This window comes from Chrysoperla carnea, chromosome 3, assembly GCF_905475395.1.
Source record: "Chrysoperla carnea chromosome 3, inChrCarn1.1, whole genome shotgun sequence".
In the NCBI taxonomy this organism is placed as follows: domain Eukaryota; kingdom Metazoa; phylum Arthropoda; class Insecta; order Neuroptera; family Chrysopidae; genus Chrysoperla; species Chrysoperla carnea.
In genome coordinates, this window is record NC_058339.1 from 71498490 (window position 1) to 71520067 (window position 21578).

Consider the following 21578-nt stretch of genomic DNA (forward strand, 5'->3'; position numbering starts at 1 on the left):
GTCGCTAGCACAGCTAAAACCACAGATGAAGCAATCAATTTAGAAAAAAATTTCCTTGAGTTCAAATTACATTAAAACTATTTCTTAATAAGTTCGATGATTTTGAAAATTTCTTAAGGTTATCTAAAGCAAATAATTCAACATCAACATAAAAAAATATCGATTTGACTATTGTTTTTTTATGCTTTAAATAAGTAGCTCAAACGCGATTAAGGATGAACTAGCACCAAGGAAATTTGAAAAAATGCTTGATTTTTTTAAATTTGATTAAGTCTAAATCAATAAATCAATTCTAAAAATTTGAGGGGGCGGTTGCCCAATTATTTAAATAAATAAATGACTTCAAAAGTTATATTAAATAAATAAATGACTTCAAAAGGCATATTTAACATTATTTTTATAGTTAAATGGTTGATGGATGATATGTTTTCATAGATTTCTCCAAAACTAGCCAGTGGAAATTTTAAAAAAACTATTTGAATTAAAGTTCAATCCTTAATAAATTATTGAAAACAAAAAAAAAACCATTGTGCCCGACTAATTAAGGATGTATGAGCATGGTAGTGGGGATGCAAATTAAAGAAAATATACATTTTGATGGTGAATTATGTATAACTTGACAATATAACACGAAAAGTAAAAATAAAATATGTCGATATCTGGAATAATTTTCAAAATATCGATAATTGAAATTTTTGTTTAATTATTTAGCTTTCGGTATATCGAAAACCTTAGCAGATATGGAAAAATTTTATTCTTATTTTTCGTCTTGATTCGTGAAATAATTTCAAACCTAAATCGAAAACTGCCTTGGTGCTCGTACTACCTTAATCAAACAAATTCAATTTTGTTATAGACATAAATGGCACTCAGATTTCTGAAAAACAATTTTTAATCGTTATATTGCGAAATAAATATGAATGAAAATTATCGGAGTAAGTTGGAAATAATTTTTAGAGCGTTTCTAACAATTGATGCGAGGGACGTCCAGAACAAATTCTCGATCGATTCTTCAGGCTATAAACTTATCTACAAGGTAAACGAACTTATTGAATAAAGACACAAAAATGAAAAAAGAAATATAAAAGCTTTACCAAATCTTAAAATCATAAAAATGTTTTAAAGTATGTGATTAAAGAGTTAAAAAAAATGTTCACGCATAAACCGTAAAGCTATCACATCTCACATTATACAACTAATGACAAACCATTTTCTGTATATTTCCTTTCCTTAACAAATATATAGATTATGAGAGTTTTATTTCATTTTGTGTGTTATGTAAGTGAATGAGTAATCTATCTATATGACTTCTTAACCTAATAGCCCAGGAGCTGTCGATCTAAAAAGTTCCCTCATACGTGCATATATTTTTTTTAAAGAAAATAGATAGTTTAAAACTATAGGAATTCGAAACGGTAGGTTTGCGTGGTTTTGCAAAGCCGAAAAAATGTTTAAAAAAATTAATTATTAAAAAAATTGATAAATGTTTGTCTCTCATGTTGTGAAATGGTTTGCCTAAAGTATATTCTACAGAAAATTTCATTATCTTTCAGAAAAAATTTACGCAAACCAATTTTTTTAGCCGGGAGAGTCAGGCAAGCCTTTTTAAGTGTGTGATGAGGGAGGAAATTTCTCCCTCATTACGTAACATGATTTTTTTATTTTTATTTTGTTCCTTGCAGTGTCTACTTTAAGATTATCTTGGTTTGCGGGCTCAGAAACGGCCGGAAATGTCCAGCAAACCAGCTTAAAGTTCATCTACTCTGAACTCATTTTCAATAAATATAAACTAGGAAAATGTTTCGTTGTAAAATTACTATTGTTTTATGGTGATTTTTATTTTTTATTTTCTATTAAATACTTTTATTTTATAAAATTACTTTTCTATATTTTCTTTTGATATACTTTAGTACGAACTTCATATAGGATATGACGTCTTGTTGTTTTTACGATTTGAAATAATGAAAGGGTAAATATAATTAAAGGAATAATAGGAAATTTTTATTTTGGATGGATTTAATAATTTAATAAAAATAATGTCAGTTTATAAATGCAGAGGATAGAAAAAATACCACAAGTGTCTATACATGTTTGAATGTGTTTATTGTCTATACAAGTTTGTATGTGTTTATCTATTATATTTATTGAAAATGAGTTCAGAGTAGATGAACTTTAAGCTGGTTTGCTGGACATTTCCGGCCGTTTCTGAGCCCGCAAACCAAGATAATCTTAAAGTAGACACTGCAAGGAACAAAATAAAAATAAAAAAATCATGTTACGTAATGAGGGAGAAATTTCCTCCCTCATCACAAACTTTAAAAGGCTTGCCTGACTCTCCCGGCTAAAAAAATTGGTTTGCGTAAATTTTTTCTGAAAGATAATGAAATTTTCTGTAGAATATACTTTAGGCAAACCATTTCACAACATGAGAGACAAACATTTATCGATTTTTTTAATAATTAATTTTTTTAAACATTTTTTCGGCTTTGCAAAACCACGCAAACCTACCGTTTCGAATTCCTATAGTTTTAAACTATCTATTTTCTTTAAAAAAAATATATGCACGGTATGAGGGAACTTTTTAGATCGACAGCTCCTGGACTATAATTACGGTCATAAAATAAATGGTTTTACACAATTTGAATATATAACCATTATATGAAATTATATAATAAATTCGATGAATGCTTTGTTCGTTTGAATGTATACCTACAAGGTGTTACACAGTAAACGGCTTCACTACATCATTTTTAATTATAATCATTAAATTTTTCTCGATTTTACTATTCTGATTTATGTTTATTTAAAGTATTTCGATCAATTAATCATCCTTTTATACGTCTTTTGTGAAATCAAAGTCAGTGTTTTTACCAAAGTTTTACCAAGTTTTTCATTTTTTTGCACAGTTCTTAATTTTGGTATGATTTTAAAGCTTTAAACTTGAGTAATATTGATAAAAGTTTTTTGTGTAAATGGTAAAACATTTTTAAAAGCTCTTATTGACTAAAAAACAAAATTATTACGACTTCTCCATATACCACCATATAAAACAAGATGTTTTCAATAATTGACTTCTCTTAAACCGTACAGAGAATCGACTTGAAATTTATACAGAAGGCTTATTGACACACAAAATTTTTGGTAACACTTTTGTTTTGGTATCAAAAAACCTTTAATAATACACATGTTTACATGAAACTATCTTATTTTGAGAATGTTAAACAACAATTTTCGCTGACAAGTTGAAGAGAAAAGTTTATTTTACCGTAATTTTTATTCACAATAATCAAGAACAAACTACTTCAAAAAAATGAACGTGTATCAAACCTTAAATTTTGAAAATTTAAGATATTTACTATTGGGCTTCAAAATGTTGGCTCTGGAATCTTTCTAGACTACCAAAGAATAAATTTTTCCTTTCTCTTAAGGCAGTATATTTTTCGCTCAAAATGTACTAATGCTTTAAAGCTTTGTATAATTTTACTGGAACACACAATATATAGTTTTAAAAACATTAAGAACAATTTCCGTTAAACATTTTTTCCTTCTATAATAAGTAGAATTTTCTATAACATTAAAAAAAAAAATTCGAATAAAATCACATTTATATTCTGCACAATCCATTTAACCCCAAATGAATATAAACTCAATAAAAAATCCTTTGCACTTACCATTTTTAATTAGTATATGTAACAAATTTCTATAAAATTTTACGATTTGCGAAGCCATTTTCATTTTCAATTTTCCATTATACAATGATTTTTAATACACTAAAAATTGGTATCTTTTCTAAGAGATAAGATCTCGTGATTTTTTACAGCGTGTGGCAGAGTAGAATGAGCGATGAGACTTGTATCATTTTGTACATTAAAATTTTAAATTTAATTTTAAGATAACTCAAGAAAATAATTGAACAAATGTTTCTGAAAAAATATAACTCAATATTTCCTTGCTCTTCCACCATAAAAAAAATACTTTCACATCTAGAATAAATATACCTTCTAAACAAAAAAAACTCTTGTTATGTGGACTTTCTTTGTAATTCCCTACAAAATCTAACCGAAAAACCTTTTCTGCACATAGACAACAGATCAAATATAATTTCCTTAGGCTTTTGATGTTCCAAGATGGGAAAATATTATTTAAAGTAAAATAATCCATGGTCTTCCATCTTAAGTCTTTTTTTAAATTAATACCGAAAATAAGCCAAAAGTAATTTTTCCAAATAATCAGGAAACTATAACAGGCAATACTGGTTTTTCCGTAAAATAAGTTCTACTCAACGTTTCTTGAGTTCAACGATTTTTAAAGTTTTTGTTCCTCGATTATTGAGGAAGATGACAAATTATCCTAAAGACTGCCTCTTTCGTCTTAGGAATCTATCGGAATAAATTTATACATATTTAAAAACGAAGAAATGTACTTTATAGACAATAATTTCAAATTAAATTAATTTTTGATTTTAAAGGTAAAAGATAAAGTGTGTTATCTGATAATTGGGTAAATACCTTTATTGCCACCATTATCAAAAAGAACATTTCATGGCGTATTAGAAATTGAAGAGGGTCGCTTCAAAATACAAAAACAAAACACATACCTGTGTATGTCGTTAAAAACTAATCAACCTATTAATAAACCTAAATATATTTGAAAACCACTGTTCAGAACCTTCTCAAGTACCTCTTAAAAATTACGGAAAACATTAATCAATTATCGATGCTAATTTGTAAACAAATTAATGATGTTTCAAAATTCTCTTTAGTAATAATATCACCAAAACTGTGTTCACCACTATTAGTTCAAGCTAATTAAACACTTGAGTATTTGATGAATATAATAAAATTCGTAGCGCAGAATTGGTTAGCTAAGCGAATTCCCTCTGATTTTAGAAAAATAACACATTTTTCTTTAAATTGAATATTGCATTTTTCTTTTACCAAGTCTAGAGAAAAAAATCACAAGAGAAATACAAAAAGATTTTTTATTTTGAAAAAATTCAAAATTTTATACTTTGCGCACGCCCCCCACACCCCTTGTTTATTTGTCGATTTGTTTCATTAACGAACTTGACCTTTCAAATACCAAAATCCTTCATGATATCAAATTTTATTCAAAAAGAACTTAAATTGCGACCGATAGAGAGTTTATAGACACATAAACGTATAGATACATGTCTATATACATAAATTTTAACGATGGTCATTTTTGACATCTAATAGGTAGAATCGTTCTATCATTAGTAAAAAGCAATAGCTCCATTTCCTTCGACAATTCGCTACTAAGTGATACAGAATGACTTCAAATTGTATCTTTCAAGAAGGACAATGATTTATCGCCCCAATAAAATATCCAAAAATATCTGAGAAACTACAAAACTACTTCTTTTAACAACTTCATAATTAACCATTTAACATTTATAACAAGACTATGATTGGAAAAATATTAAAAAAAATTAAAATAGATAAAAGTTAGAAAATCGAAATATCATGACGCTTTTTTAGATTAATTATTGTCGAGATCACCTGTTTCAAGTTTTATAATTCCATAATTATTTAGCAAATAATTGATATTTTACAAAAAGCATTCCCTTCATTTGTCGAAAAGAATAATATAATGTAAGCTGTGTAAATTAAATAAGGATATGAGAAATAAATATGTGAAAATTTCATAAAAAACGTTTCTACCGTTTAAGGGTCATTTATAATCTTTAATTTGTAAAAAAAAAAAACATTTCCTATATTCGATATCATTTAAAAACAATAAACAATTTTCAGACCATTGACTTTGTTTATTACATTGAAAGGAAATTGGGTAAATCATCCACTCCACATATTCTTTAGTTAAAGAGATTACAGGGTTACAATTATGTTCTTGAACTAACTAGGAACTTAGCACCTCCACAAATCTTTCCTTTTTCAACTTTCTTATAGTTTTTTAACGTTCGACAGTTGAAAATTGAAGTATTTTATTTATTTTGTAAGTGCATCGAATGCTATTAACATACAATTTTGGTGGAAACGCAGGGAAAAAACAAGTTATTCATTTTTTTCATGTCATAATCTTCATTTTAAATAATTATACCTTTGTAAATGAGTTATTTCATTTTTTTTTTTTGCTTTTTGATGTATTATTATTATTAAAAGCGAGTTTTTTATTTAGTTTTTAGCTATCATTTATTGATTGGAAGTGGTAAAACAGCGATTAATTGTTTATATAAAAGTTACGCTGACAGTATGTTCTTAACTATGTTAGGCGGTTCTTTATTTTGAAGTTCATTTCTCTGAACTTAATTTAACCTTTATTTATTTACTTCATCATTTAAGTACATAATCAATTTTTACAATTTTTCCCCGAGTTATTCAAGATGTTAATAAAATTAATTATTAGCGTCGAAATTGCAAAAATATGATACTTTTTTAAATTGTGTTATCCTAGAAACAGAACAGTTTTTTCTCTTCTTTGTTATACTTGCCTATACGTAGTATATCTATACAAGGTGGGCCATTTGAATCTATACACCTAAATATCTTGTTTTGTAAAAAAACGGTAAGAGTATTCTATCTCTTTAAACTTTATCTTAGAAAGTTGATCCTCATAAAAAACTAACAATTTTTGTTTAGAAGATTTTTTCGAAAAACGTTAGCAGAACTGCCCATCTCTTATAGCTGGTGAATCTTTTAGAATCTCCTTACATATTATATGACAATAGAAAAACAAAGGAACAAGTCAGCTGTTTGGGAACCTTATCACGGAATCGTTTTCGATGGTCGTAAATTTTTTTGATTTTGAATTCGACCACTGTAAAACTGCCCATCTCTTAAAATCTCCTTAGATAGTATATAACAATAGAAAAACAAGGGAACAAGTCAGCTGTGTGGAACCTTATCACGGAATCGTTTTTGATTATCGTCAATTTTTTTGATTTTGAATTCGAGCTCTGTAAAACTGTCTATCTCGTATAGCGGATGAATCTTTTAGAATCTTCTTACATATTAAACAACAACAATAGAAAAACAAATGAACAACGATTTGAGTATTTGAACTTGATTTACCTTTTGAGCTTTACACATGGAATTGATCGCTTGTACATCATGTGAGGTGTGACGTGTATCACGTAAACAAACAGCACATACAGGAACCTTGCATACCATACAATACATGGATAAGGGTTCCTCTTCATGTTCACAACAGTTACCCTCACGGATACGTAACATTTGTAAACGTTGTGTACCCCGTGCGGGTTCTTGTAATGAATGTTTAGCAAGTGGTCCACGACTTGGATGACATGATTCACGACATGTGTCACAATATAACACCTCGCATTGTTCACACATAACAGTGGCATCACGAGCCGGTTCACATTCACACATTTGACACTTGAGTGACAAATTTCTAATTTCACTGTATTTATCAACAATATTTTGCATAACGCGATATTTGTGTAGATTATGGGCACCGTTCTCATCAAAATATACCAATTTTTGACAAATTGGGCATGCAAGTGACAGTGCACTTGTGGCTAACGGTGGGAATAAAATACCTTGTAAATTTGGGGTACCAACGTAACTATTTGGCCGTGAATTACAAACAACACCACTATCTGTTTCACTGACAATTGATAATTTATCAACTTCTTGATAATCTGCCGGTTCTGTGGCTGTGGAACTTCCTGAAGCCACACTTTCGGCTGGCTCAGAAGCTACCACAGCACCACCGGGTACACCGTTATTAGTTGGCTGTGGTACGGATGCTGCTGTAGCCGGTTGTTGCAAATGCACTGCACAATTTAAACACAACGCGTGATAGCATGGCAATAGTACAGGATTGTTGTACAATTGCTTACACACAGGACAACGTAATTCTTCCTCCATACTCAATGGTGTTCGCGGCTCTACTGGCGCTAGTAGCAGCTGTCTCGCTTTCAAACACTATCCACATGCGCACCAATATCACTACCACTATTACAATACCACTCTCTGGCACTCGCACTCGCTAACTCTACAATGAACTGATGAACTAACCAAGTCAGTCAGTATGTCTGTAAATACACACAAACACACATAATATAAAAGACACGCATGTACACTGACATTCAAACAAATTGACCTGACTTGTAATCATTTTATACAAAGACATTTCATGTATCTCTTTTGGTAAATGAAAGCTCTGACATCTTAAAAACCATAACTCTTGTACTTCATTTAAGTAGTTATCATATTCTAAAGCTAATTTGACCTTAAAATTGTAAAAATCCCGTTAATTTGAAAGTTGTATCTTCGTATTTCAATGTCAATTGTTGTCATTCTTGGTTTTGATTTCTGACCTTTGAGAAATGAGCTCTATGAATCTCATTTCGCAACGAGCAGAAATCAAATTTATTTTTATCCAATGGGATCGTTTTCACTGTATCCAGGTTATCTGAAAACAAAGAAAATTGGTGACATAAAATAATTTTGATCAGGAGTGTACATAGGTATGTATTCACATCACTTAACAATAATTTTACTTGATACACTCAAATTATCTATTATAGCCTCTTACAGTATTATCTTCCTACCTGTGTTTACGTCTTTATAGTATGTAAATTTTGTTCCTTTGCTTATCTAAATACTCGAAGCTGTGTAATTTTATTGTTACCTAACAAATTGTTCCTATTTTGTTAATAGTATTACTTGTAAAGTGTAAAGAAAATTGTTCAATTCAAACGAACAATTTTCTATTTAAATATTCCATTGTTTAAATCATCAAATATCATCTTTTATCTTCATCTTAGATTTTCTCAAGTTAAAAGAATGGCATTACACAAAATAGTAAAAATTTGCTACTCCAAAATTATATCAAAAAATATCATTGAATGTTATTTTAGTATTTTGATGGAAATTTATTTTAAAAGGCCTTCTTTTGTTCATTGATCTCAAAATAAAAATATGATGACAACAGAGACCTCTATACGACATTAAAAAAACTTACAAATTATTTTAGAAAGTACACAAACTTTCCGTTCGATGTCTATAGTGGTAGCTCCTTCAAGTAAGTACAACAAATTCTGTTTGATTTCCTGTTTTCTATTTCAGAGTTTCAAGTTTGGTTTGTACTAGAAAATTTTCCCCCAAATTTACAGTTCATATTCAATTGCCAATTATAACATATATCCATTAACTCCAATTCCCAGAACACGTAATTATTCCACAAACATATCAAACATTTCTCCAATTGTTGGCAAAGTAACCAGAGAAGAATTAAAAATTAATACTGATATTTATTAGTGTAAGTATTAAATTTTAATTTATTTCAAAATACCCAAACCAGACTTCCATAAATTAAAGTTAACAACTATCATTAACAATAATTTGAACACATCCATTTCTTTATTTACTATCTTCTCATTAAGAACAGGAACACTTGATGGATGAAAATAAAACAATTGAAGAAAGACACTTTCCCTCACAATTGTTATTGTGTGCTACTTATGCCATCTAATGATCACACATCAAAATAAGTAGAAAATTATGCAGCGCTTTTTTTAAAACTTTACATTAAAAAAAATTGTATGCTTACAATGTAATCAAGATAATAAATTAAAAATTAAAACCAAATTGATTGATTCAAACAAGGATATTATTTATTTATTCATAATAAAATTATAAAAATGTTTTATTGGTGCTTTAGTACTATCTCATTATTCAATAGAAAATGCTGACATCTACGTTCAAATGAACTTTAGGTTCAATGAATTATTTCAATTACATAATTTCATTTAATTAGACGTATGTTACTTTTATAAACAAAATATTTTTTTTAAGTAAACATGAACAAAGTAAATTTATTTAGCAGATAAAAAATCAAAATTACATTTTTATTTAAATAAATAACTAAGTTTAAGTTTTACCTTTAATTGTAAAATTACTTTTTATACTAATTTTAATAATGGGCATTTGATATATATAATATTTTCTTTTGCAATTTTTCTTATTTAAAGTAAATATCTCCTCATACGGAAGATTTAAAAAAAAATATACACTACTCAAAAATCAGTCATTTATAAGTGGATTTAAAATTAACAATCAAAACAATTAACCATTTCTTAATTTTTTAATTGTTTAAAATAATTATATGTATATATAGGCATATCTCCGGTATTATAAAAAAAAAATTGAAAAAATTTCAAAAAAATAGTTTTTGAAAGTGCAGTACTCATCGGTTTTCGATAAATTTTAATGAATAGTTTTAAGTACATATTGGTAATAGCAGATGCAGATTTATTAATTACTAACAAGCTTACAACTACAAATTGATATTATAGTAATATCTATTTTATAACTACCGTAAATAGCCAAATTTTTAGTTTCTGAGGTATAATGTAAAGCTGTACAATACGAAGCTATTCAAATAACAAACTTAATTATCATAATTTTAGAAATAGATTTATTCAATAATTACCTCTTTTAGAAAATAATATATCATTTTGTAAAATTTTCTAGCTAATTTCCCAAGAATGAGAACCCTCCTATTAAGAAATTGGTTTGGAAATGTTCGAAGTTTAAGCAGTCCCCAAATAATATGTCGTCATTTCTCGAATGAAACTAAAAAGTAAGTATAATAAACATTTCATTTTAAAATTAAATTGATCATAATTTTAGTTTTTATGATTTGGTTGTTATTGGTGGTGGAATTGTTGGAGTTGCATCAGCTAGAGAAATTTTACTACGATTTCCAAAATTAAAAGTAGCTGTCGTAGAAAAAGAATCGAAACTTGCAACTCATCAAACAGGACATAATAGTGGAGTAATTCATGCTGGACTCTACTATAAACCTGGTTCATTAAAAGCCAAATTATGTGTGAAAGGATTGAAATTAATATACGATTACTTAGATAAAAATAATATACCGTATAAAAAGTGTGGAAAACTTGTGGTCGCTACAAGAAAAGATGAATTAGAAACATTACAAAATTTATATTCAAGATCATTAGAAAATGGTGTACCAGATGTTAGACTTATCGATGGCAAAGAAATTTCAGCGATTGAACCACATTGTCTTGGTTTAAAAGCCGTGCATTCACCTCATACGGGTATCGTAGATTGGGCTTTAGTTACAAATTACTTTGCCAAAGAATTTCAACAATTGGGTGGTGAGATTTTACTAAATTTCAATGTAACAAAATTTTCTGAAAGTTCATCACCTGGTTATCCTGTAAGTATTACGTCTAAAGATGGAAAACAAATTTCAACGAAATATGGTTTAGCTTGTGCAGGCCTACAATCAGATATAATTGCACGATTATCAGGTGGCGCTAAATTCCCAGCTATAATACCATTCAGAGGAGAGTATTTATTATTAAAACATGAATTTGAACATCTAGTGAATGGGAATATTTATCCTGTTCCAAATCCAAATTTACCTTTTCTAGGTGTTCATTTTACTCCAAGATTAGATGGAAGTATTTGGCTAGGACCGAATGCTGTTCTTGCATTTAAAAAAGAAGGATATAGGTATGTTAAAAACTAAGCAAGAATATTAAATCCCGTGCAGATAGGCAGCCTTGCTGTGTTAGTTAATTTAAGATACGTCATCTTATTGCGAATTCAACGAAGAATTCTTGACTGCGAACTCTGTGGAAGAACGTGTTTAACTTAACAGCAGTTAACTGGCTTTCAAGAACCAAAGCGGGAAACTGGCGATGCATGTAGCTCTCCACACTTCTCGAAGCAGTCTGACGTATTTTACACTTGTAATATCTTCCACGGCAGTGTCACTCGATTCAGAGATCATCATTAGTAGCTAATTATCTTCCAAGCCAAGCATGTTTTGTGTTCTGTAACGATATAATATTTCACACATGTGACGAAACCTATATCACTCATGCAATATCCATTACTCTGGCCGTAAGCTTGCGATTTAACTGGCTGGTTAATTATTTGGCTTCCGCATACAGTAGCCAAGCTTCCTACTGGATAGGATCTTCATTGTAGCGTGATAAAGTTAAATTGAAATCAAACAATCATTTGAATTATTTAATTATAGGTGGACTGATTTCGATTTGAATGAATTTACATCAATTGTAACGAACCCTGGCTTTATCAAATTAGCTCTCAAATATCCTGCGTTTGGTTTAAAAGAATTTTATAAATCTTGCAATTTGAATTATCAAGTTCAAGATTTAAAACAATACATTCCAAATTTAGAACGAAACTGGGTGGAGAAAGGCCCATCTGGTGTAAGAGCTCAAGCATTATCTGTTGAAGGTGAATTAATTGAGGATTTCTTTTTTGAAACCGGTAATCAATATCCAGGCGAGTTTATATTACATTGTCGAAATGCACCGTCACCCGGTGCAACAAGTTCTATGGCGATAGCTGAAATGATTACAGATAAATTAAACAATTTATTTCATTTATCAAATTTGAATAACTAAAAAAAAAAAATTTATTAAATTTTGTAAATACAATTTTATAATATAAAAACTACCTATGTACAAAATATTTTTTTAAATAGAAAATAGTAACAATAAGAATCTTTTTTGATAATAAAATTATATCGAAAAGTAACCAATAATGAAATTATGACTAGTTAACAACAACATATAATCATTAGTAACTATAAGAATGATTTTCTTTTCATTTAAAATAACGTTTTAAGTCCAAATGAATTGAATGCCTTGACTCGACTTAGTCCTAGCCCTAAAATTAGTCTAATAATTAAAAAATATTATAAATGAATGTATTACATTTAGGTTTAGGTAATTCTATATTATTAAAAAGAATGGCCGTATATCAATTAATGTTTACAGCCATCTTCGAGTATAATGTTCCTTAAAGCCAAGCCACACATCCGTTATTTGGCTAAAATCGAACATTAAATGCTCACCAAATTGAAACTAAATTCACAAAAATTCATTTAAAACTATGAATTACACATAAAGCATTTTGGCGAATGTAAATACGCAACTCAAATACAGTGAACCCACGGTAACCCGACAAACCTTTCAATTATCGAATTTGTCGGACTATAGAGTTCTGCCACAAACCCCCTGTAGGCAGGAACTTTTTGAAAAAGAGTACCTTGTAATCCGACAAATTACATATTAAAGAGATAAGTTTCAATCATTTTCTAATTTCAGCCACGAAGAATTCATGTATTTGTTATAAATCTGCATTGTAATTACCGTTGTACTTATGTCGGATTACAAGAAGTGCCGAGTTAGACAAGGGCCGGATTACCGCGGGTATACTGTACTTCTTAAAAAGAAACTTTCATTTGCTTTTAATATATTGTGGGAATGGTAAAAATTTACGATATTATAGCAAACGGCAAATATGTGGCAAGGCTGTAAGTTTGAGTGAATTATTAAGTATTAGATTCAATTAAAGAGATTTATAGTTCTTATAAACTGTAAGGTCAGAACACTAGAAATACATCAATAGAAGAGATTTTCCCTTTTTTATTTGGTTAAATTTAACCAAGTTTCATTATATATTATCCTCAAAAGTAATATTTTTATAATTAAATAAATACATAATAATAAATTTTTGAACTTTTGCAGTAATCGGTGGTGATAAACTTAATTATCGAATAGTATGCAAAGCACTGTTAATATTTCTGAAATAGTTGATCGATAAATTTGCTGCCAGAATCTTTTGAATAAATTTTGAGAATAATTTCTAACTTAAGTCAGTTATTAGCCAACTGATACCTAAAATTAAAGTATTATTTTTATCATAAACTTTTAAACATTTAATATTTGATATTTAACAGATTTTAATATTTGATATTATCAGTACTTTGTACTTATAATATCATTTGTCATTTTTAAAATGAATTTTCGAATTGTCATTTTTAAAATGAAAGAACTTTGATGACCTCAATTTTAAAAATTGTTTTTAATATTTTCAACGTAATTGAAAAAAAAAAATCTAGAAACTGATACACTCATTGTATTGGAAGGATTAAGGATTATCTTAAAACAAATAAACTATCGATATTAATCTAGAGTATCACGCAAGATATATTCCAAATTTATCGCATATTACTTTTTTACCATGAAAATCCAAAACTGACGTCGTATGAAATGCAATATTTGAAAATACAATCACGTATTCCGCAAATGCAAAAAATGAATACACTAAAATAAAAAACAAAATTTACATTTAAATTCAATCCAGTTATTTAAATTCAGAAGAGGGTTGAGACATGACCACTTTTCTGTTAAAATAATGACAAATTATTTTTTTAAATTGAACTAGTCTAAAATATACTTGCATAGTCAGTGTTCCGTACTAAAAATTGCTAGGTATACATATACATTTTGTTTTACAGTATATACTATTGACATGGTGTAAAAGTCAAAGGGCGCAGAAAGCTTTTTGCAGAAAGGGTTTGTTTGGGCTTTCTCGGGTAATATTTATTCACCTGAGAAGATCTAAATTAAGTAATATAAATATTATCGAAGATAATAAATGAGAACTCTAGGATATTTCGAAATAAATTTCGATTTTTGTCCCAATTTCTTAGATCAGTTTTTTGTATTTTATAAATACGTATTTCGACTACGATGTAGTCATCATCAGTAAGAATTAGTTAGTCGTGATTACTCTTATTATGAATGTTACCCTTTGCTAATTTGGTGGCGAACTGCAGTGCAGTGTTGTTGAAATACGTATTTATAAAATACAAAAAATTGGTCTAGGAAATTGGGGCAAAAATCGAAATTTATTTTAAATGAAGTCTAAGAGTTTTTATAGTTGATACGGACGAAAATTATGAAATTGTAAGATTTCTATTTTTTACATTTAGCAATGAAGTAGAAAAGCTGCGGAAAAATGTCTAATATATTCATTTCTAATATTTTTTTTAATGAAATATTCATAAATGGCAATTAAACAAATGGGTGAAGAGGGGTAAAATAAGAAAGACAATATTATGAATTAAAACGTACCATATGGCTCACAATACCAAGTATGTCGCATAAAACAATAGGCAGCTAAAAGAAATGATGAAATGTTAATAACAAATAATTTCCACTTCCATTTTAAAGAAAGTGTTTCTAAATTTGTGCTTGGAATTATCCTATGTCGTTGCAATAAATAACATGTAATAATCATATGTACGACGGATGTTAAAATAAATGTTAAAAAACAAAATTTATGAATTGCTGCAAAGAAATAAAATTAAAAATGAATTCACCAAAATTTCACTTGAATATTTAAAATATTTTATTTAGCACACTTTCATTACTTACGATAGTTGTCGGTAGATGACCAATTTGATAAGCCAGCAAGAGCTATTAACTCAAAATAGTTGAACAAACATGCAATATTACCAAACAATTGTGCAATTGGTGAAAGAATTTCTTCAAAATATTTCTTATAAAAGTTTGTTATAAAAAATCGTGGTGTTACGTTTATAAATATTGCAATACGCCATATTTCCTTTTGTGGTGAATACGAGCCAATTGCAGCAGATATCGAAGGTAAAATATTTGTTACATGACAATGGGTATTTGTTGATTCGTAAAAATTAAAAGTTATTGACCATACTATGCAAAATACAAAAGCAAAGCATACTACTGAGCTTAAAAAGTATGCTGTTCTCGTATAATCTAACGTAAAATAAGGTATTGCATTATCATCACTTGGAAGAGAACTGTATTTATAATTACGGGACATAATTAATTACAGATTTACGTGAATATATAATATAAAAAAATTAATTAGTAAATGAATGATTATTAATTAATAAAAAAAATTTTATGTAATGGAGGTTATGTCAATTGTTTGTTATGACATTTTGACAGTGTTTTCATTTCATTTTGCTTTGAATACAGTTCTCTTCTTTCACGACAAAGACCATTATGGATTGAATCATTCGAATTGATGATTGGTGGAAATGTTTCGTCAGCTGGCTTCTTTTCACTTTATAATAGGTTAGTGGGGATAATTAACTTGCGCACAAACCTTGTATTCGAGGTCAACACAGCTGTTTATTTTAGTTGCAGCTGATTTGCTGTGCTGTTTTAAAAGGTCGTTTTGTCAAAAAAATAAATGGTTATATCTAAATAATAAATAAATTCACAATGTTATTGATATTAATTGTGTGAACAATATTTGCATCTAATATTTGTTTATAAATTTTAACAATTTTTTATCGTTTAGCGTAGCGTGAAAAGCAGAACAAAGTTGTTTGTTAATCAAAAACGTATACACAATATTCACACGTCTTTGTTGCTGAGATCGAACTGAACAGTTCCAGCTTTTGTTTGTGACGCATTCAATTTCACCCACCGTTTAAAGTCGTGAATGGATTTTATTTATATTCTAATTAAGCAATTCAACTAATTGCGTAAAAAGTTATTTCAGGGAAAAAAATTTAATAGTGGGACAGTAAGAAGTGACCACGGCGTTCCTTAAAAATAAGCCTGGCCTCCACCGGTGACTCATCGGGAGACGACGGTGCAGGGCCGCCGCGTAAAAAGTCCCGAAAAAATAGTAGCAACGGCAGCACGAGTTGCAGTTGCACGGACACTATGCAGCAACCAGCATCAAACGGCTGTGTGCGTAACGGGTCAACGGTGGAAGAAGCCTGTACCAACGGCACTGTATCGGAAGCAAATGGTCATATTGAACAAAATGATGGATCTGAATTGGGTCCTTCGGTTATATTGGATAAAACAGATCAAGATATTGTCCGATTGATTGGTCAACATCTCAAATCAATCGGATTTAAGTATGTAGATTCCATTCAATTTTGCATGTCATTGTCAATTGATTAAAAGATGTATTATAGATTTTTATTCATTGTATCAGTCGGACAGCAGAATTGTTGATGATCGAATCGGGATGTCGTCTGGATCATCCATCTGCAGCCAAATTTCGTCAACATGTTATGGACGCTGATTGGACAAAAGCTGATCATGATCTTCAGGAGTTAAAGCCATTGTTGGATAATTCCAGCAATAGTTTAGTGGTGAGTAAATTGTTTTGCGTGTTAATATTTCTTTGTTTGTAAATACTTTGTCTTTGTGCGTAGGAAATGAAATTTTTACTTTTGGAACAAAAGTATTTGGAACATTTAGAAGATGGTCGTGTGTTTGATGCGTTACATGTACTTCGTAATGAATTAACTCCACTCCAACACGATACTGCACGAGTTCATCAATTATCCAGTTACATGATGTGCTCCAATACTCAAGAATTACACGCGCGTACCAATTGGTATTTATTTCAAACTTTACGATTTTATTCATATTTTAATATATTTAATTCAAATTTTGATTCTAAGTTTTTACTTCTTTTTTTTGAAATTAGGGTTATTGTTATAAATTAGTTGTTTCTCGTATACGATTATATTATCAATACTTACCGTTTTTTAATACCTCGATCTCTTGTTATTTCCTCTTAATAAGGGTACCATATAAGTTTAGTCCAGAATTTGTAACAAACATTTTAGTGTTTGTAAAATGACCTAATTAGAACATTTTCTTCAAAACAAAAACGAGTGGTGAAGTTGACTTTGCGAATGTGTAAATTTTGTTTTAAATGTTCGTTTTTTCATGATTTTCATGAACAACTTTAGTGTGTAACTTTTTTCATAAACTCAAGCACGCACATGTAATTTAGATTTACAGAGTATTTAGATATTCAAAACTATTCTGATATATATTGCAGAATTTCAGTAATTCAGACTTTAAGAGACATGTGAAAAATTTTCAAGTTTCGAACTAACATTTAAATAGATTTTTGTGAGCACATGTTAGTTCGACTTGTAAAGGTTTTTATCCTTGTTCAATACTGCCCTTATGTTTACTTTGAGTAATAAAATTTGTGATAAAAATATGATAAAATTGAATACATTTTTTGACAGAAACAGTGTACTCAAAGAACTTATAGTATTTAAAAAATGATGTTTCGAAGATTGAAGGATTAAAATTTTTCTTCGAGTTATTGATGAATTCAAAATGTCAGGGCTGTACTAGGTTAGGTTATATTGGCTGCCCACGAAGGACACATTTGTCTATAGAGCCCACTGTGATACCATATATGTGTTTTGGTACCTTTTCCGCTGATAATTTCATTTAACATCTCCTCAATTATTTTGAGAGGCTGGGTGCTCCTCTTTCATGCACTACCATGTACTACTAACCCATCACAACTATTATTTAAATGAATTTTGATGTGACGGAATCGAACTCTATAAAGGCTGTATTATATTTTTTATTTTTTTAAATTGTAATTAGTAGTTAAGAAATCATTTATACTGCGGTAAATTTTAATGAATTATTGAACATTATTATTAATTTTCTTGGAATCGTTGAAGGTATTGTATTAAACAACTCGTGTAAATCCTATTGCTTCCTGCCGCAAATAACCTTAAATCTAGAGCAACATAAATTTTTTTTAAAATTCTCCTCATTAAAACCAAGTGTTGATCACTAAATTAAGAAATATAACGGATCTAATTTGATGTAATTTAATTGATGTAACATTCTTATTACTGGAAAGTAATTAATTAGGTGATCGCCTTTCCCTTAAAAATTTTTATCTAGATCTTAGATTAACTAAAATAATTTCTATAACGAAGTTAAGATTTTGTCTAAGTCAAAAGAATTAAAAATACAAAATTAATTTTTTTCAAAAATATGGTCAATGCACATAGTTTCGACGTTTGTAGTTGATAATTTGACTTAATATTTAGGTTGGAAATTATTATTTCTGAAAGAAAATATTGTAAATTTTCTAGGGATGGAAAAGGAGTTAAGTCGCGCACAATTCTTATGGATAAATTACAAGCATATCTACCTCCAAGTATAATGCTCCCACCTCATAGATTACGGGAATTATTAAATCAAGCAGTTGAACTTCAAGCACAACGGTGCACTCTACATAATACTGCAATCCCTACGAATTTGTGGAATGTCAGTTTATTAATTGATCACTGCTGTCCTAAGGATCAATTCCCGAGTTATCCGATTCAAGTAATTATATTTTTTATTCATTTTTCTTTTTACAGGGTGAATCAGAAATAAATATTCAATTAAATAACACAGATCAGATGAAAAAGCGCTATGTTTAGTTAAAAATATAAAAGATTGATTGCATATGTTTCTCTCTGCAATACATAGACTAAAAAGGGAAATTACATGTTGCGCCGAGGCTCTGAATGTAGATTTTTTGTCACAAGTGAGTTTTCAAACACCTTGGGCTATCCTCGATTGAGCATTTTTGTTTGAAGTGTTACTTTCAGACACCTCTTTTCCTCGTTTTTCTATATTATTTTTCTGTAAGTTTTACTTTTTAATATTTTAAATAAAAAGTATCAAGCAACAGTTAATTTTGTGTTTAAGTTTATTTTTGATTCATTTTGTATTAAAAATGTCCTAGTTAGTTTAATGTTTTAATCAAATTGGATGAATTAATTTATAGATAATTAACGAACATTCTGATGAGGTATGGTTTTGTAAATTTTCACCTGATGGAGCAAAATTAGCAACAGGATCTAAAGACACAAATGTTATGATTTGGGATGTTGATCCCGAAACTTGCACTGTTACACATCGTAAAACATTGGAAGGGCATTCATATGGTGCAGCATTTTTGGCTTGGAATCCAGATTCGATACATTTAATTGCTTGCGGGCCAGAGGACAGTCCAGAAGTTTGGTTGTGGAATATTGAAACCGATAAATTACTTAAAGTTTCTCAATCACCAGAAGATGTTTTAACATGTTGTTCCTGGAACAAAGATGGGACCAAATTTGTCGTTGGTGGTATCCGGGGACACTTTTATCAATGTGATATGGACGGTAACGTTTTGGATAGTTGGGAAGGTGTACGCGTTAATAGTCTATGGTGCAGAGATGACGGCAAAACCGTGCTTGCCGCTGATACTCATCATAGAATTCGAAGTTACAATTTTGACGAATTAACTGATTGTAACATGTAAGTATTTTCTCGAAAATATTTTGTAAGGTAATTGTTTAACATTTCAATGTTTATTACAGACTTCGTGAAGAAAATTCAGTAATGTCGTTCACTGTTGATTCTGAGGATCGTTTAGCCTTAGTCAACGTTGCTGCACAAGGTTTGCATTTATGGGATTTGCGTAGTCGATCTCTAGTACGTCGTTTCCAAGGAGTCGTACAAGGCCATTTTACTATACATTCATGTTTTGGTGGTGTTAACCAAGATTTTATTGCGAGTGGAAGTGAAGATAATCGAGTAAGTCAAACTTATATTTATAATTTTTTCTTTTATTTATAAATTTTTGCAATATTTTAAAATCGTCTTAATTTCTAGACCAATTTTTGTAATATAATTCAGCTGGTCTAAATCTGCTGGTGTAGACAAAATCACGTGCTAATCGTTTATAATTAAATAAGCTTCAACGATACATTGTAGTCGAAATACGGTATTTATTAAGCATAAAATCATCTAGGAATTGGGATTGATTTGAAATTTTATTTCAAACATCGAGAGTTTTCATAAATATTGTCTTTCATAATCATTTAATAAAATTTTTTTAGGTTTACATATTTCACGTTCGTCGAGAAGTTCCAGTATGTACATTAACTGGGCATACACGTACAGTAAACTGTGTTTCATGGAATCCCGTCCACCCGCACATGTTAGCATCTGTATCTGATGATTGCTGTATTCGAATTTGGGGTCCTAAGCATTTAATGCCGAAAGGTAAACGTATTATTGTAAAATTATAAGACAATTTGTGATATTTGATCTATTTTGGGAAAAGTATCCGACAAATTTGGCCTAAAATATTAATATAATCTAATTAATTAATTCGCGACAACATTTCATTTTAATATATATGTGTAGGTTCACAAGCAACAAACGATGCGAATTCTTCAGGTCCATGGCATGAAATGGTATCGTAGTAGATTTAAATATCTACAACTCATCTTTGAAAATGAAAAAACGGAACAGGAAGATGAATATTTTACAGTAATTTAAGAAAACAAGAAAATGAAAACTATAATACAGTATACTTACTACTCATCAATCTGTGGTACATTTAAGTACCGTGCAATCAAAAAATAATTATGAATGAAAAAAAATGCCTTTTGAGTGAATTGCAATATATAATTAATTTATATAAATACACGGTTGTGCGCTACACATTATGATGGCGTTAATGTGACCATTATTAAATAAAAATATAATATATAAAAAAAGGATGCAAGAAATATTTACCGTTTACAAATAATATTTAAAAGAAAATAGCCGGTTCACAACTTTATCAAGCAATATTTACGTGTGTGTTCGGCGGCCATCTTGTTACATACAATGAACTTAAAAAAATACGTGGTTTTACATTTTAAAAAATCTACATTTACGTAAATGTAGTATGTAATGTTAAATTTCAGTCGATTAAAGAAAAAATATTTAAAAACGAAACAATTAAATATAAATATTTCAAACCTGCCGCATATTTTAAGTTGAATATTTTATTTGTTTATGACTTAGTTTTAGATTTATAAAATAAAATACAATTCATAATAAATCGATCTATCAATGATCAAAAAAAAAAAAAAAAAAATTATATAAATTATATATTTGAAAGTTATAT

General features: G+C 29.2%; 4 protein-coding genes across 6 annotated transcripts in view; 2 read left to right on the forward strand and 2 right to left on the reverse strand.

The window, feature by feature from the left end:
- LOC123294803 (E3 ubiquitin-protein ligase TRIM9) overlaps positions 1-7928 on the reverse strand; it is a 621046-nt gene extending 613118 nt beyond the window's left edge. For both annotated transcript variants that reach the window (XM_044875958.1, XM_044875956.1), the window contains exon 1: positions 7053-7928. In XM_044875958.1, the coding sequence (XP_044731893.1) occupies positions 7053-7871 (819 nt within the window). In that variant the 5' untranslated portion in view covers positions 7872-7928. The remainder of the gene's footprint in view (positions 1-7052) is intronic.
- Positions 7929-9738: 1810 nt separating this feature from the next.
- On the forward strand, positions 9739-12416 carry LOC123295266 (L-2-hydroxyglutarate dehydrogenase, mitochondrial). Its single transcript, XM_044876539.1, has 4 exons — positions 9739-9767; positions 10482-10590; positions 10641-11492; positions 12025-12416. The coding sequence occupies exons 2-4, from the start codon at positions 10496-10498 to the stop codon at positions 12413-12415; spliced, it is 1338 nt and encodes a 445-aa protein (XP_044732474.1). The 5' UTR covers positions 9739-9767; positions 10482-10495; the 3' UTR covers position 12416.
- A 91-nt stretch (positions 12417-12507) lies between these two features.
- LOC123294807 (post-GPI attachment to proteins factor 2) lies at positions 12508-16003 on the reverse strand. Of its 2 annotated transcripts, none has more exons than XM_044875962.1 (3): positions 15239-16003; positions 14936-15151; positions 12508-12680 (listed from the first exon to the last, which is right to left on the reverse strand). In XM_044875962.1, the coding sequence occupies exons 1-3, from the start codon at positions 15663-15665 to the stop codon at positions 12622-12624; spliced, it is 702 nt and encodes a 233-aa protein (XP_044731897.1). In that variant the 5' UTR covers positions 15666-16003; the 3' UTR covers positions 12508-12621. The 2 variants fall into 2 exon arrangements, with proteins under 2 accessions (XP_044731897.1, XP_044731896.1); XM_044875961.1 differs by lacking the exon at positions 12508-12680 and adding an exon at positions 13928-14122.
- Positions 15983-21432, forward strand: LOC123294806 (WD repeat-containing protein 26). The gene is made up of 8 exons (XM_044875960.1): positions 15983-16722; positions 16803-16962; positions 17026-17210; positions 18736-18970; positions 19419-19933; positions 19996-20212; positions 20518-20683; positions 20828-21432. The coding sequence occupies exons 1-8, from the start codon at positions 16523-16525 to the stop codon at positions 20884-20886; spliced, it is 1737 nt and encodes a 578-aa protein (XP_044731895.1). The 5' UTR covers positions 15983-16522; the 3' UTR covers positions 20887-21432.
- Positions 21433-21578: the final 146 nt, after the last annotated feature.

Coding starts and splice junctions, on each gene's coding strand:
- LOC123294806 (XM_044875960.1), top strand. CDS start 16,523: ATGCAGCAACCAGCATCAAACGGCTGTGTGCGTAACGGGTCAACGGTG. Junction 17,211..18,735: donor TTACACGCGCGTACCAATTG/GTATTTATTTCA, acceptor TAAATTTTCTAG/GGATGGAAAAGGAGTTAAGT. Junction 18,971..19,418: donor TCCCGAGTTATCCGATTCAA/GTAATTATATTT, acceptor ATTAATTTATAG/ATAATTAACGAACATTCTGA.
- LOC123294807 (XM_044875961.1), bottom strand. CDS start 15,665: ATGTCCCGTAATTATAAATACAGTTCTCTTCCAAGTGATGATAATGCA. Junction 15,152..15,238: donor GTCATCTACCGACAACTATC/GTAAGTAATGAA, acceptor ATTTCTTTGCAG/CAATTCATAAATTTTGTTTT. Junction 14,123..14,935: donor TTGGTATTGTGAGCCATATG/GTACGTTTTAAT, acceptor TTTTTATTTTAG/TGTATTCATTTTTTGCATTT.
- LOC123295266 (XM_044876539.1), top strand. CDS start 10,496: ATGAGAACCCTCCTATTAAGAAATTGGTTTGGAAATGTTCGAAGTTTA. Junction 10,591..10,640: donor TTCTCGAATGAAACTAAAAA/GTAAGTATAATA, acceptor TCATAATTTTAG/TTTTTATGATTTGGTTGTTA. Junction 11,493..12,024: donor TTTAAAAAAGAAGGATATAG/GTATGTTAAAAA, acceptor ATTTAATTATAG/GTGGACTGATTTCGATTTGA.